Source organism: Vulpes lagopus, chromosome 3 (assembly GCF_018345385.1).
Source record: "Vulpes lagopus strain Blue_001 chromosome 3, ASM1834538v1, whole genome shotgun sequence".
NCBI classification, from domain to species: Eukaryota; Metazoa; Chordata; class Mammalia; order Carnivora; family Canidae; genus Vulpes; species Vulpes lagopus.
The window spans coordinates 52,384,587-52,400,210 of record NC_054826.1 but is presented as its reverse complement, the minus strand read 5'-3'; the positions used below and the strand labels follow the sequence as shown (position 1 = coordinate 52,400,210).

At 55.4% G+C, this 15,624-nt stretch overlaps 1 protein-coding gene across 1 annotated transcript; it reads right to left on the bottom strand.

Moving 5' to 3' along the window:
- Positions 1 to 284: 284 nt before the first annotated feature.
- On the bottom strand, positions 285 to 14,267 carry RGS14 (regulator of G protein signaling 14). Its single transcript, XM_041750597.1, has 15 exons — positions 14,105 to 14,267; positions 6,926 to 6,947; positions 6,575 to 6,753; positions 6,124 to 6,216; positions 5,886 to 6,029; positions 5,469 to 5,612; positions 5,241 to 5,352; positions 4,814 to 4,917; positions 4,162 to 4,365; positions 2,161 to 2,237; positions 1,793 to 1,919; positions 1,604 to 1,685; positions 1,450 to 1,496; positions 1,260 to 1,374; positions 285 to 1,001 (listed from the first exon to the last, which is right to left on the bottom strand). Exons 1-15 carry the CDS (start codon positions 14,147 to 14,149, stop codon positions 799 to 801), a joined length of 1,698 nt encoding a protein of 565 aa, XP_041606531.1. The 5' UTR covers positions 14,150 to 14,267; the 3' UTR covers positions 285 to 798.
- Between the last annotated feature and the right edge of the window lie 1,357 nt (positions 14,268 to 15,624).

The window sequence follows — 15,624 nt, the reverse complement described above, 5'->3', positions numbered from 1 at the left end:
TGACGGGTGGCAGAGGCACAGCTCCCTGGAGGGTTCTTCCCCTCCCTCCCCGTCCTCCCTCTCTCCCTCCCCCCTTTCTCCTTCCCTCCCCAACTCTGTCTCTCATATTCACACCTGAAATACTCTGTGCAGTCAGGAAGAGAAGTTCTGACAACAGGAAGTTAGGGGGCATATTCTGAGGTCCCCAAGGGCTTCCTGGCACTGACCTTGGTGACAGAGGCAGTGCAGTTTAGCGGGGGAACACCAGGTAGACTGGCACACAAGGAACACACCTCACAGGAGAATAATAATTACTATTATAATAACAATATTGTACATCCAGGACAAACCCAGCTGCCCCAGGCCAACTGCAAAATCCATACATCCAGCAGCCTATGTGAGTAAAGTAAGGGGCTGCCCGCCTACACCCCCAAGCCTTACTCATACCAGCTCCCTGAGGAGGGGCCAGCCCTTCCTCCTGCTCCCTGCTGAGGCTTACCACAGGGTGGGAAGGCTGGCACTGCCAACGCTGCCCCTCTGTGCTGGGCATGCCTGTACTGGGGAGGCTAGGCCCACCTCCCCTTGGTGACCTGGCAGCAAGGGATGGGTGAGCAAACCTATGAGGGACGAAGTGGTGGCAGCTGTGGGGTGTGGCTCCTCTGAGCCTGCTCGCCACCCCTTTCCAGCTCTTCCTGCGGGCCTGCCCATGGCAGGAAGGGGCCAAGGACACTCATGGCACAGACAGGGCATGCAGAGTGGGCCCACAGCATGCTTGGCCCGCCAGGTGCCATGCAGCCGGCCTGGACTGTTGGGCAGCCATCAGAGGGCTGAGTGGGCAGTGGAGTCTGAGGTGTCCCCTTTGGGCTGGACCTCTGATTCAGTCTGTGGTGGGGCCTCTTGAGAGTTGGGTCCTTGGGCAGGCAGCTGCAGAAATTCTGGAAGCACCAGGTCCTCTTTGCAAAGAAGGCCCCTCTGGTCGTGGGCTCCACTGCTCTGTACCCGATTCAGCAGCTCCACCAGGCCTAGGGGTGGCCACAGGGTCAAGAGGCCCACTGATCTGCCTTGGCCAGCCTACTACCATCCTGCTGCCTTTACTATGACCACAGCCTTCCTAACCCCCTTCCACCCTTCAGGACCTCTATTCCCCCAACCCCAATGGACACCCTTCCAGCCCCCAAAGACATACAGGTCCCTGACTTAGCTCAAGTCTCTCTCCACAGCACCCACTTTCAATGATCCCCAATGCTTCTGGTCCCTAGCTCTCACCATCCCCAAAGTACCTTCAATGTCACAGGTCTGCCGCTTCCCAGTGCTACTACCAGGCCCCTCAGCCAGTGAGTTGAGGGACAGTGGAGGAGGGTGGGTGGCCTTGTTCCGGGTTCTAGGCTGGCTGCCCTGTAAGAATGTGGAGTCAGAGCCACAGCTGGGAGGGGAGGTACAGTGGGGAGAAGGGAGAGCCCTTTCTCTCACCTGGCTGAAGCACTGGGGTATGTCTCCAATTTGGGGAGTCTTCACACCTGTGGCAGAGAGTGCCACCGTTAGTGTTTGTCTCCTACCTGGACCCCTTTCCTTCTGGGCCACAGCCACCTCCAGGGACCAAGCCCCCAGGCCTTTGTTTCTCTACCTGGAAGAGTGTTCAAAACCAGTCTCTGGGCGGCCACTGAGCTCACTAGCTTCCCCAGATCCAGCGGCTGCTTCTCACCAGGCTGTGGGGACAAGTCAGCAGCCCGCTCCCTGCCGCCCCTCCCCTGCCCCGCTGTTGTGTCCCCCCGCCCCCCCCCCCCCCCCCCCCCCGCCTCTCCTTCCCCCTTACCAGGCACAGTGCCACCTCTTGCGGGCTCAGGCCATGCTTCGCCAGAATGGGCTGCAGTGCGTCCTGCAGCCGCTTGGTGGACTTGGCGGAGATCCGCACCACGCGCTCTTGAGCCACCAACTCGAGCCTGCATGGGACCCTCGCACTGCAGAAGGGTGGAGAGCGGACCTACCTCTCCCCCAACCCACCAGGGATAGGTCCAAGAGGGGCAGAGCCTCAACTGGGGAGGTGGGATGATAACTTCGGGGTGAACCTCAGGGATGCCGTTAGCCCCAGGGGCGGGACCTGAGAGGTAGAACAACAGCCTGAACTGGAGCCCAAACAGGTGTTGAGACCCAGGACCCAAGTCTGGGAGGAGAGGCACTCACTCGAAGGTGATCCTGTTCTCCAGCCGCACCTCCTGATCCGCCAGCACGGTGCAGTCCTGATCCAGGACCAGGGCCTTCTACAGATGCCGGGTAGGTCTTAGAGTCCCTCCCTTGCCACCCCCAGCCAGCCCCAGGATCTGAGGGAAACACCTCACTTCCTCCCATAGCCCCCACTGGGGCCCCTAAGTCAGAGGGATGGGCCAATGGGCAGGTAGGTGGTAGAGATGCAAATGGAATAAGACAGCTGGCTGGAGTTGGAGCCTAATATGCCCAAGTCCAGGCAAAAGTGTGGCAAAAAGGCTGGACAGCTTTGGAAAAGAAATGGTGTTATAGGAAGCATGGGAGTGGGGTGAACACGAATGGTAATGGGGCTGCTTGGATAAGGAGCAGAACTAGGTTCTGGATCATGGAGCTACCTCTTCCTAGGCTAGGCCAGGCCAGGACCTGCCTCTGGGACAGCTGCTGCCCTTGTCTCTCAGGCATGTGAAACTCAACCAGACCAGCTGGATGCATTTCCTTCCTCATCATCCACCTTTGATCAGCTACCCAGGCCTTGTCTACTTCTCTCCATCCCCACCTACTAAGGATACTCCTCATCTCCTCACTGCAACAAGAGCCCCTCCCCCAAGACCGCTGTGAGGCCAGAAGGATGTGAAGTATCTGGCGCAGGGCCTGGCACACAGTAGGTACATAAACAGTAGGTGTAGTAACTACTGCCCCTATAGGCCCCCACTGCCAGCCCAGGGCAGGGAGGCAGCCTCTTCAGGGATAGGCCGATGATGTGCTGCAGGGACAGGTGGAGTGTGGGTGGGGAATTATATTTAGCAGTCGTGAATGCCCGTCTGGGCTTCAGAGGCTGCATGGGTGGCCTGAATGGGCAGAGCTCCTCCCACAGTTGCCTTCATAGTCCCATTCTCCAGGTCCTGGAACTTGACCTGCATATCTTACCCACATCTAGGACTTCACTTAAGCTGTTTCCTCTGCCTAGAATATCCTCTCCCAACAGCTCTGCCAGGCAAACTCTTCCGCATCCTCCTTCTCCCTTCAACAGCTGCCTCTTCCATGAAGCCTTCCTGGAACCAGCCAGAAAAGCCTACCTTCCCCCAGAAACTCTCTGAAGCTTCAACTTCTCTTCCCTGATCACATCCTGCTTGGCTCACTTCTAGCCTATGGATCTGAAGACAGAGCTCAGGCCTGGGTCCCTCTGCCCACCCATCTGGCAGGGCCCTAGGTCTTGTCTGGGTGAATGAAATCCTGTAGGGTCTCCCTAGAACAGAGCATTCTTTCTTTAGATTCCCCTCCCTTACTGGCTGGTTCAGTTTAAAGTGAGTTTGTCGGGGATCCCTGGGTGGCGCAGCGGTTTGGCGCCTGCCTTTGGCCCAGGGCGCGATCCTGGAGACCCGGGATCGAATCCCACATCAGGCTTCCGGTGCATGGAGCCTGCTTCTCCCTCCGCCTGTGTCTCTGCCTCTCTCTCTCTCTCTCTCTGTGACTATCATAAATAAATAAAAATTAAAAAAAAAAAAATAAAGTGAGTTTGTCCTTAGACTCCTCTTTAAAGCTTAATGCTAGTTTGCATCTCAAGGAAAGTTTTTCTTGGGCTACGTGCGTTTGGATGTCCCTGATGGCCATTTCAAGGATGGCCAGTAGGAACTCTCGGAGTGATGGGAGAACAGCTCTGGCAGTGGTTCTCCTCCACTCTACCTCCCTAGAGCATCACAGTGAAGATGACGGGTGTGCTGGAAGCTCTGGGTGGGGATGAGTGGGGGGAGGGGATAGGATTTTCATGGGATGAGACTGGAAGCCTGAATTTGAGGAATTGGTGCTGGGTTGCTTTGGAATTGGGCATGGGGAGAGGGAACGGTTGTGTTGGGGACTAGAATTAGGAAGGGAGTGAGGATAGGAATGGAATTGGGATTGAGGTCATAGCTGAACAGAGAGAGGAATGGGGTTGGAGTCAGGATCAGGAAGAGAGAGTTGGGGACCAGGCCAGATTCACACCTGTTCATTGCCCACCAGGTAGACCTTGATGTCAGGTAGAGAGAGACCTCGTTTCTCACAGATGCCTGCCAGCATGGCACGGATTGTGAGGCCAGGTCGGGCCAGGGCCAAGGAGGCTGTGCCATCTGGCAGGTACACGCAGCAGTACTTCCCTGGCCGGCTTTCACTCTCACCTTCTGTGCTCCCAAGGCTCTTCCGGTGGCTCTGATTCAGGACAAGAGCAGAGGGAAGGTCATGTGTACACATTCAGGGACATGCAGAGAGGTACACAGACAGGTAAACTCACTGGGGCACACACATACATGCGCACACATACCTAAGGGTACACTTTTAGGCAGGCAAAGACACTCTTCCTACAACATGTATATGCTCACTCAGACGTAGGGGCACCCAGAGATAGGTCCTCCCACCGGCCCATATACACCTGCTGTGTACACCTAGGCACCCACATGTGCACACACACAAAGAGAATGTATACCCTTGCCATGCATGGGGCCCAATGTGGTGGGGACAGGAAGAAAGTAAGGAGTATGAGGGCTTGGTAGGAGGGAGGTGGAAGTGGGGACCATGACTAGAAATGATGGCAGCCCCACAAAGGTGAGTGAGTAGTGGCCCTGGCCTGCACCTCATCTCCTCCCAGCAGCTGGCTCACCTCAGATTTGCTGTTGACAAAGGCAAGGAAGCCAAGGTCCAGGCTGGCAGATGAGTTGAGGGAGCCCTGGGACTCTCTGCGCAAAGGAGCCCCACCTGCCAGTTCTATGAGAGAGGGAGCAGTGAGCAGAACAGCCCCTCCTCCCTACACCCCTTTCTCCATAACTAGGTGGATCTGGCTGGAGCCCTCTCGCAGGAGTCTAACGTGGCCTGGGACCATGGAAGTGTTGCTACTAAGAGGGCTTCCTAAAATTCTGGGGTCTAGCCTGGAAACCAAAACACCGGGGAAACGTGATGGTCAACAGGGATCTCTATTTCGGTTTTCACAGATTTACAGATGTCTATGGAACAAAGTAGGAGGAAGGAAGAATTATCAAAGCTTGCCCGAGCTCCCACTGCAACTCTCCTCTATGGCCTCCAACCCTCACCCTTGCGGAAAGACTTCCGGAGCGGGCGACCCCCAGAGCCCTCGGCGGACGGCAGGTGCCCCAACTCCTCCACGCCCAGAGGCAGCGACTTCCCAGACTTCAGCTTCGGCTTCTGCGGGTACAGGAAAGGCGCTGGCGCCAGGCCGGGCTCCAGCTCGCCTGCAGACCAGGGGCACACCGCTACAGATCTGCACCTGGCCCCCGCTTCCCCCAGCCCCTCGTCCGCACCTTCCTCGTGGAGTCAGGGCTGCCCGGGCTGGAGGATCCAGGTTCCCGCAGGGGACGTCCCTCGGCCTCCGCCAGGAGACATTCGCGGTACAGCGGCGACTTGACGAAGCGCGCGTAGCTATCGAACTTCATCAGGTTGAAGATCTGCAGGTCCCGCGCGGGGAAGGTGAGCCGGGGGCGGGGCGGGGCGGGGGCGGCGCTTGGCTCGCAGCCCGCCTCCCCAAGCCCTGAGTATTGGCCGGGTCCCAATCTGGCCGGAAAGGCTTTAGCCCCTCCCACCGACTCCTTGGCCCCGCCCCTCCCCTCTTGGCCCCGCCCCAGCCTCCGCTAGACTCCGCCCCCGGGCCTGGCCCCGCCTCTTGCGCCTTCTTCCAAGGCCACGCCCCCTAGCCCCGCGAGGCCGTGAGAGACCCTGACCTGGAGCTGCTGCGCGCGGAACATGTCCGGTCGTGGTTCGGCCAGCACCTCCTCGCCTAGCCAGGCCTGCCGGTCGATGTTCACTGGGCTCAGCGCCTGGCTAGACAGGAATTCCTCGTAGATGTGGCGGGCCTCCTGAGCAAGCTGTTGGAGGAGGGACAAGAAAAGATGAGGGGCATGGCCCAGGGCATGGCCCAGCTCCGGTCCCACCACTCCGCCCCCGCTCCCCTTCCCTCACCTGCTGCGTGTCGCTGGCCGGGATCTGCTGGAAGCGCTCGCAGGCCTTCCAGAAAGTGACATTCTCGGCGCTGAACTCCTTCTTCAGGAACTCCTGGTGCAGAGAAGGAGGAAATCAGAGGCACAGAGACCCGGTCAGGGAATTCCATCAAAGACACTGGGATAGAGATAGGGCCAAGAAGCCAAGTCAGGCAGATAGGGCCAGACAGACAGATGGGGCCAGACTGGAAGGCATAGAAAGAAAATGAGAGGCAGAGACAAGGAAAGATCCCTGCTGAGAGAAGAGGAAGAAGGTGCCAAAGAAAGGCCAGAGGAGGCAGCCAACAGAGGAATACCATTCTGGCCAGCCTGAAGCTCCATCCACGTCCTCTCCCATGCCCGTTGCCCACCCCTGCAACACACACCATAGTGGCCACTGCCATCTGCCCTCCCAATCCCGCCCCAAGGCTTACAGTGAAATAAGCCAGCCCCAGTGGGTCCTGCAGCAGCCGCTCGAATGACAGGCCCCAGCTGGCCACAGGCTGCTCCTCGGTGGGGAAGGGGCTGCTGGGGCCACTGGGGAGGCTGTGGATACTGAGGGAGCTTCCTCGGCTCTCGCCCTGGCCCTGAGGCCCTGCCGTGCTGCTCAGCTCTGTAGGTGGATGGACAAGGGGCGGTGAACTTTGTGGCCTTCCCCAGCCCCTGGCCCAACCCCATCTGTAGGTACTTTCCCTGGAAAGACAGCAAGTGACAGGGACCCCACCCTGTTTCCACATACCCTCCCCCACCCCAAGCAAGCCTCCTCCATACCCTCTGTCACTTACCTCCGTCTGAGACAGCCAGAACCTATAAGAGACCCAAGGTAGGCAGTCAGAGCTCCGGGTGGATTCTCAAGGGGACAGTTCTGGGTTCAGACCCCAGGACTGGAGCGGTGTTCTCCTCCACCTGGAGGGCCGGGCTGGCCATTCCCAGCCAGGTCACTGCTTGCTCAGCACTTTGCTCTGGCTCCTCCTGGCTCCCCTTCCATCATGTGCAAACCACTGTGTGCTGGGACTTATGCCAGTTACTTTCTATTTGCTCCTGGTTCCCTCCTCCCTCAGCACGTGCTAGGTAAGCCCAGTTGTACAGCATGGTGGGTTATCAGCATAGACTTTGAATCTTGTCTTTGCCATTTACAAGCTGTGTGACTTGTTGCTTGTCTCCATCTGCAAATCGTGTATGATGATAATAATAGTGGCTTACTTCCTGGGACTGTTGTGAGGATCAAATCAGTTTAATAGATTTCTAGGATCGAGAACAGTGGCCAGCATGTGGTAAGTGCTGTATGGATGTTTGCTGGTGTCTCTAGCCAGTGATCTCTTTGTTGTAACTGTTTCCTCTTGGAGAGGAAGACCCTGAGAGACCCTGAGCCCCACTCCACCTTAGGCTGGTTCCAGGATGCTATTTTATAGTATAGAACAGTCATTCTTAGACTCTAGTGTGCACTGAAATAACCAGTAGGAGCCCACCTCTGGAGATTCAAACTCAGCAGGTCCAGGATGCGGCCAGAGACTCTCCATTCCCAACAAGCTCTCAGGCAATGCTGATGCACTGGTCCATAGACCACACTGTGAATAGCATTGCTATAGAGACCAATTCCATCCTTACCCCACCCCCACCCCACACACAACTCCAACTTCTCTGGGAATCCCAACCATTAGTGAAATAGAAACCCTCCTTTCAAAATGACTCTCGCAGTGATTTCCCTCGGTCCTTCCTACCTTCCTAGCAGCTCCTCCAGCTTCCTCCTCATCTCCTACCCACACAAGGTGGCCTCTACCACTCCTTGCCCTTTCCCCCTCCTACATCTCCCTCCCAGATCCAAACCCATATAGCCAACTTCCTGCTAACATCTCTGCCCAAATGTCCTTTGAGCCCTTCCAACTCAGCCAGTCCCAAAGGAAGCCACCTCTGCCACCACCAAATCAGGGCATTGAACCCATTTCCCTACATCCTTCCTGTCTTTCTTCCCACCACCTGAGTTCAATTATCCCCAAGTTCTCCTTCTCTCTAGCATCCTATATTCTCACTAGGCCTGTCACAGGAGTTTCTACCACCTGTCCCTTGGTTACATCCCCACTGGAAACAGGCCTGCAAACATTTCCCCCAGGAAGCCTCTCCCTGCCCTTCCAGCTGGAATCTCCCTCTTTGCTCCCCACTCTCACCTTGGAACACTCAGATCCCACATCTGTGGGCCAGAGTTGGCCTGCAAGTATGTAGAACATTTTTTTCATTTTTAGTTTATTTATTTACTTTTAAAGATCGTATTTATTTATTTGAGAGAGAGAAAGAGAGAGAGAGAGATGGAGCAAGAGAGAGAGAGAGCATGAGCAGGAGAAGGGGTAGAGGAAGAAGGAGAAGCCAACTCCTGGGCGAGCATGGAGCCTGATGTGGGGCTCCATCCCAGGACTGGGATCATGACCTGAGCAGAAGGCAGACACTTAGCTGACTGAGCCACCCAGGTGCGCCTCATTTTTAAAAGTGTTCCCACATTTAAAAATCAGGGGTCTTATATAAACTACTTCCCAGCATGACAACTTTGGCTGGCACTCAGCAGCAACTGCCTTCCCTAGATGGGGCTTATGTTCTTTTTAGGGGTCTCTGAAGCCAGTTTGATGCATTTATGTTACTTATGGCGAGAGATGCTGCCCCAGACTGCCTGAGTTCTAGGTTGTGCTGTGTGATCTTGGATAAGGCGCTACATCTCTCTGTGCTTCAATTTCTTTTTCTATAGAAATGGAGCAAATACTTTTCCTGACTTCAAAGGGTTACTGTATGTAAATAAGTTAAATATATAGTTAAGGAACTCAGAACACTATCCGGCATGAACCATAGTGTTATTGCTGTTGTTATCTTAGTATTGGTGTCTGACCCTGCTCCACTTTCGAGTTTGCTAGCCCCACGACGGAGGAAAGAACACAGGTGTTGGGGTCTGTCAGACCCAGATTCAAATCCCAGCTCTGACCTTTCCCAGTTTTATGGCTTTGGGCTCCTCCCTGAGCCTCCTCTCCCCCTTAGAGTGTGGAGGTAAGAGGCTGCTGAAGAAGAACGAAAGTTTGTGCAGAATGTGGCTGGGATGGAACCCATCTGCAGGCATCTGCCGGCATCTGCCCTCCCCACACGCTCTCCCTTGGCCCACCGGGCTCACCCTAGCCCTCGCCCTCCTTCCTCGGCACCCTCGAATCTGACAGCTTCTTCCCTTCTTCCGAGTCAGCTCCAGTGGCTGCTGGAGGAAGTCCCAACTCCCGGGGTGCGTGAAGATGATGAGTTGAAGCCAAGGGTCCCAGCCTGCTGCCTCCATTCCTGGCACTCTGGTGCACCTGCCTGTTCTGCCTGCTCAGGGCTGCGGGCACCATCCTCTGTCCAGGGCTCCTCCAGGAACCATCTTGCCTCCCCCTCTGAGGTGGCCTCCTGGTCCTCCCTCCCCCCACTGGCCTCTCTGCTGCTTGCCCTCCTTCCTTGGCCTCAGCCTCTTCCTAGCTCAGAGCCCCCGTGGCTGCTGGGGTGGGTGGGAGCTGCAGATAGGGCCCAGGCACCTGGGGCTGTAGCCAGCCCATACTCCTATTTTGTTTTATTCTTGACATTATGTTGAATTGACTGTCAGTGTCTTTAGGCTGGCTCCCAGGTCTCATGAGCTCCCTGCCTGGGGGGTGGGGGAGAGCAGTTGCTGGGTTACAGCTGAAGCTTAGCCTGGGCTTGACTAATGAATCTCTATAGCCTCCCCCATTTCCCTCTCCCTCACTCCATCCTACACTTTATCACACACATCTTCACACTCCTGTTTCCTGCTTCACTGCTTCCTCCTGCTGGGTATCTGCTCCTGCTCCCCTCACTGAACTCACTGCTCTCCAGTCTTGGCTCGTCAACACCAGTCCCCTCCAAACACCAGTTGTCCTGAGCCCTCCAGCCCACCATACTTCTGCTCACCCATGTCTAGGCCTCTCTCTCCTTACAGTTTGGTAGCTCCCAGAGAGCAAGCCTGATTTGTAGAGGGAACCAACCTGAGCCCCCTCTCACAAGCACCCTCTTGCTCTGGGGCCAAGAAGCAGCCAGTAGGGCCCTAGCAGTCCTCCTCTGCCTCCCATGAGGCCCTGTACTCCCTTCACCAGAGATCCTTCACCTCTGAATGCCCCATCTCTGTGGCCTGCAGTTCACCTTTGCCAGTCCCTCTTGCCCTGCTGATTGTTGATCTGGATCGTGGGGACTGAGGTGGGAGGGAGTTAGGATAGAGTCTGGTTTCAGTTCCACCATTCATGAGCAAGTAACTCTCACCTCTGGGCCTCAGTTTTCCCCCTGGGTAGAATGGGGCTCAGCATCCCACTTTCTTGGGGCTGCTAGGAAGAATGAGCACGTATGTGAAAACAGCAGGTACACAGCTGTCAGGGGCTCTGCGGACCAGGGCTCCAGGCTGCCCAGGCTCCGTGGCCTGGGGAAGTTGTGCGGAGGAGGGCTGGCCTTGCCCCACCCTGGCTTGTCTGAGGAGAAGTGGTAAGTGAATGGGAGAAAAGGGGAAGAAATGATGAGGAAGGGTGTGGTGGAAGGTGACACTCCTGACCCATGGTCAGGCTTCAGTTTGGCATCCTTTTTTCTTAGACCCTGGAAGAACCACTGGTATCTAAGGATACTAGGGTGAGAGTGGAGTGGCCCAACATTTCTGACTTCCAATTGTGTGACAGGCACTCTCGGACATACACATCTGTGTTCTCATTCTATCTTCAAATCTTTATCCTGTGTAGCAGGTGTTAATAGCCCTGTTTTACAGATAAGAAAACCTAGACCCAAAGAAGTTGCATAGCAGGGAAGCAGCTGAGCTGAAGTTAAAAGCTAAGTGTTCCCGAGTCCCTGGGTGGCTTAGTGGTTGAGAACCTACCTTCAGCTCAGGGCGTGATCCCAGGGTTTGGGGATCAAGTCCCACATTGGGCTCTCTGCAGGGAGCCTGCTTCTCCCTCCACCTATGTTGCTGCCTCTCTCTGTGTGTCTCTCATGAATAAATAAATAAAATCTTTAAAAAAAAAAGTATTCCCAACTGGAGCCTGAGTCCTGCCTCCCACTAAGCTGCCTCCCTGTGTAGACAGGAGATGTACAAGGGGAGCTGGGAGGCCCAGGGCCTCAGCCCTTTGGACACAAGTGGGCAAAGCCATTCAGGGGTAAAGGGTCCAGGGGGTCCTCTTGAACTCCGCCCTCTGGAAAGGTCAGATCTCAAAGGGAGAGCCAATTTACTTAGCATCTTCTGTGCTGGCACTCTGTACCATCATCTCAATTGATCCTAGTTTGGGGGAAACTGAGGCCCCAAGATCCTCTCTGGGTATATGCAAAGAGAACCCTGAGTGCCTGTTCCCTTCAGCCTGAGTCAACCCTGTGGAGACAAACCCTAGCCCAGGCTGGATGCCAAGAATGCAGGCAGAGCTATGGTAAGGTCTCTCCAGGTGGAATGGCTAACTGGGCCCCCTGAGAGTGACAGGATATGATAACCACCACTCTCTAGGCTTTAGGCCCAACCTCCTCTTAGGCCATGTCCCTGTACACACACTCTGTGTTGCCCCACATCTAGACCCTTCCCCATGCTACCTCCTCTTCCAGATGGCATATGCTTTCAAGAACCTCAAACCACAATGCACAAAATGATCCAACAAGTCAGTTCTCCCATCCCAGGTCCTCCTCAAGCTTTCTCTACCCTGGACCTGTGGCTCTTACTCAAATCTGAATTTTCTTCTGGTATTTGTACCTGTGTCTTTATGCTTTGCCAGACTGGGAGCTGCTTGAGGGCAGGAGCTAGGGCAACACGTTTGGGTCTCCAGTGCCCAGGACAGGGCCAGCGTAGAGCAGGCCTATGGAGGGGCTGCTGACTGAATGACTGCCTGAACAAATGATGTGGTAGTCAGGGTCCTGTAAAGATGTCTCTGGGAGGGGGCTAGGAGCCATCTCTAAGTGACAGGTTTCATTGCGACTGCCTGACAAGCTGAGTGGCAGAAAGATGAGGCTGACAAATGAAGTTGCTGCAGCAGGGAATAATGGCAGCCCGTGGGTGGAGGTGGTGGCAGGGGGAGGCAGGGGAGCACAGAGCCAGGCAGTTCTGGGAGGTGGGGGAACAATGGCATTGAGTCAGAGAGGTCGGGTTCAAATGCATGCCCCTGAACTTGCTGGCTGCCTTCAGCCTGTCACTCCTCTGAGCCACCCTCGGGAGGTAACTCATGAAAGGAGCTTGACACCTGGTCCACAGGTGTCTCTGTGTGCATCCCTGCTGATGCCTGTCCACCTCCCCCATGTCAGCCGAGCATGGTCTCAGAAAGCTGACTGGTGGCCAACAAGCAACCAATCTGTGACCTTCAGGATTCTGAGAGGTGACATGGAGAGTTCAGAACAGACCCAGGAAGGGGTCTGTGTGTGTGAAGATTGAAGATAAATCTGTATGTGAAGGTTGTTGCAAGGAGCCAGGGCTGGAGGCAGAACTTGGGTGCCCTCCCTCCTCTGAAAGACTGATGTTGGGGCAGAGAAGCCATAAGTTGACGTGGGAGGGGCAGAGACTGGGTCTGTCTTGAGGCATCTTCAGTTGCCCTGCAGTTCTGGGCACTGCTCAGAAGCACCAACTCAGCTGCCCTCTGGGGTGAGATTGGGAGTGGACATTCTCCTGGGCCTGGACATCTGAGTGTCATGCCTCTGGGGTCGGAGTGTGAGGATCTTAGGTTCTTGAACTTTCAAAGTTAGGTTGATGGTAAAGACAGTGAGTTGAGGAACTGGGCCAGCCTGGTGGGGTTTGCCTCTCTCCTACCCAGCTAACTGGGGCTGGGCAATAAAGAGACACTGGAAGAAGGAGAGGAGGAGGAAGGTCTTTGGAATTAGGAGGCAGGAGTGTGGGGTAAAACCTCAGTTTCTGAATGAGGCAGGGGACCCTTGAAGAGGGGCTGAGAATGAAGGGAGGCATTGGGCTGACGTTTATAGAGGCCCTACAGTGGGCCAAGGGCCTCATATTCATCATTCCACTTAATCATATCAACAAGCCTTTGAGAATTGTTCCAATTTCCTCATTTTACAGGTGAAGAAACTGAGGGTCAGAGAGGACCTCTAGTAAGGGATAATGGAGCCACAGCTGGAACCCAGGTTTCTCTGGACCCATTGGTTTTGTCCCATAGTCCTAGGCCGGGGCCAGGTTAGAGGCTAGGACACTGTGTGGCCTTCCTGAGGTTGTTAGGAGGGACTGGGGCTCTGCCAAGTGGGGTGGTATGCTAGGGAGAGAAGGAAGGCCCCACACAGCCTGCTCCATCAGCTGTGAATAAAGAAGCTGGACTGTCCAAGCACAGCTCTGATTTGGAGGCCAGGCAGCCAGGGAGAGGGTTTAGGGGGTGGGGCGGCTGCAGTAGCCAGGGCATTCTAGCGCCCAGCTATTCCCACCCTTCCTGGTAGCCCAGGAATAAAACAGACAAGCAGCACCAAGCTGGTCTGACCCCGCTGACCCTTCCCAGGCCACCCAAAGACTACTCCTTCTGGCAGGAAGCCTCTGGAGCAGGTCCAGCTGAAGGGCAGTGACCCACTGAGGGTTACCTTTACCTGACCTTGGGTGTCAGGATATGGGTGAGGAGGGGAAGGCCGAAGCTAGGTGAGATGTGGGGTCTGGGCCACTGTGGGGGTTGCAGGGGTCAAAGGGCATGCCAGGTGTCCCTGCTGCCCTAGGATGTAGGCAGCCCCAGATGGTGCCAAAGTGGCAGGAGAGGGAAGAGTGGGGACCAGAAGCCTATGCCCACTGTATCTGCTCTCATCTCAACAGTTGCCCCAGGTCCAGCAGGGTGATCTGGGGGGTCCTAGGGTAGGGCACCAGGTCCCACTGTCTGCTCCTGTTTGTACCCCAACTTCTCCTGCCCGCTGGCAGCATGCAGGCTCTTGCCCAGCCCTGCCGGGTGTGCCTCCTGAGCTCCACCCTGGGTGTGCCCACCCCCTCCCCACGGGCCTGGCCTGGAGCCCACACTCACCATGCGCCCGTTGGGGACACCCAGGTGCTTGGGCTTCCCCGGCATGCCGCCGCTGTTCACGGGTCCCTGCCGGGAGGAGTGCCCACCATGGGGACCATGGGCAGCCCCGGCCTGAGCTTGCACGGCGGCAGGCAGGCAACAAGAGAGCTCAGCTCTGCTCCTGAGGGCCCTTACATCCTGAAACACAGCTCACTACCTCTTTTCTCTGCCACAGGAAGTGTCTCTATAGAAACCGAACCACAGAAAGAAGCAAGGTCTAAGAGAGTGAATGCCTCTTCCTACACACACACACACACACACACACACACACACACACACACAGGCACGTTCACATGCACATACACATGCCACCAGTATGCCCTTGGCAAACGCCCCACACAGTCACCAGCACATCAAAGAGGACTGTGTGTGCCCAGGAAGAAGCCCAGTCTGGTCTGGCCCAGACCAGGGAGCTCCAGGGTCGCATCTGGGCACACAGAAGAGTGCACAGACTAAGGGCACACTTAGTCACCTTTATGCACACTGGAAAGGGCTCGTGTGGACATGTGTACCGAATATGCACACATGGAGTCTACTCAGCACATACTGGTCTCACACCTGCTGTATGTGTGCTGGGTATATGCATACTCAGTACCCCTCCCCCAGGCAGTTATGCACATGCACTGCCTCTTATCTCCAGATAAGATCTCGGAGAGGCCCAGCCTCGTGCCCAAGTGTACAGACAGATGGACACCTTGTGTGCACAATCATGTACAGACAGGCTATTCGGGTGTGAGTGTTACAAACACATAGTCTCTCCCTTCATAAGAAACCCTTAGGTGTATATATAGTCCCTTGGACAGGGGCATGTGGCAGGCACAACTGTATACAGGCACATAGATGCTCAGCTCCCCTGGCGATATGTGCGAATAGGTATGCACATGCTTCTCCCCAGAGCAGGGGAATGGATCGATTGTATCTATGTGTGACACCTGTGCATTCATTCTCAAGTAAAAATCCCACCTTGGTGTAGTACCGTCAGCTGAAGAATGACATGCTGCCTCCCAGCCCCGGCCCAGGGTCAGCCGAACTCGGGGCTCTTAACCAGAGTCCTCAGTTTGCTACTTTCATACAGAGGCATGCACCCACTACAGGACTTGTGTTTTACCTTAAGTATGGGCTTAGTGCCCTCAAGTCACTCCCCGCCCTGCTTTGAGCCCCTCTTCTGTTTTCTATCCTCTATCCTACTGTCCTTTTCAGGCTGTGACTTGAACCCTTCAGTGGCAGAAACTGACTCTTCACCACAAATTCATGTCCTCTTCCTCTGAGCACATGGTTAAAATTTACTTTCCCAGGCTCACTTACAGTCAGGTGTAGCCTTATGACTAGTCCCATCAATTAAATTATGAATGAACTGTGTGCCATTTCTGGGCCACAACTTTTATATAATATATGACCTCCACATTGTCTCTTTTACCCTTAGCTGGCTGAATGTAGAAGAGTGAGGGATTGTGAAGCCACAGGAGGAAGGAGACAGGAGC

Coding starts and splice junctions, on each gene's coding strand:
- RGS14 (XM_041750597.1), bottom strand. CDS start 14,149: ATGCCGGGGAAGCCCAAGCACCTGGGTGTCCCCAACGGGCGCATG. Junction 6,754..6,925: donor TCTGGCTGTCTCAGACGGAG/GTAAGTGACAGA, acceptor ATCCACCTACAG/AGCTGAGCAGCACGGCAGGG. Junction 6,030..6,123: donor CGGCCAGCGACACGCAGCAG/GTGAGGGAAGGG, acceptor CTCCTCCAACAG/CTTGCTCAGGAGGCCCGCCA.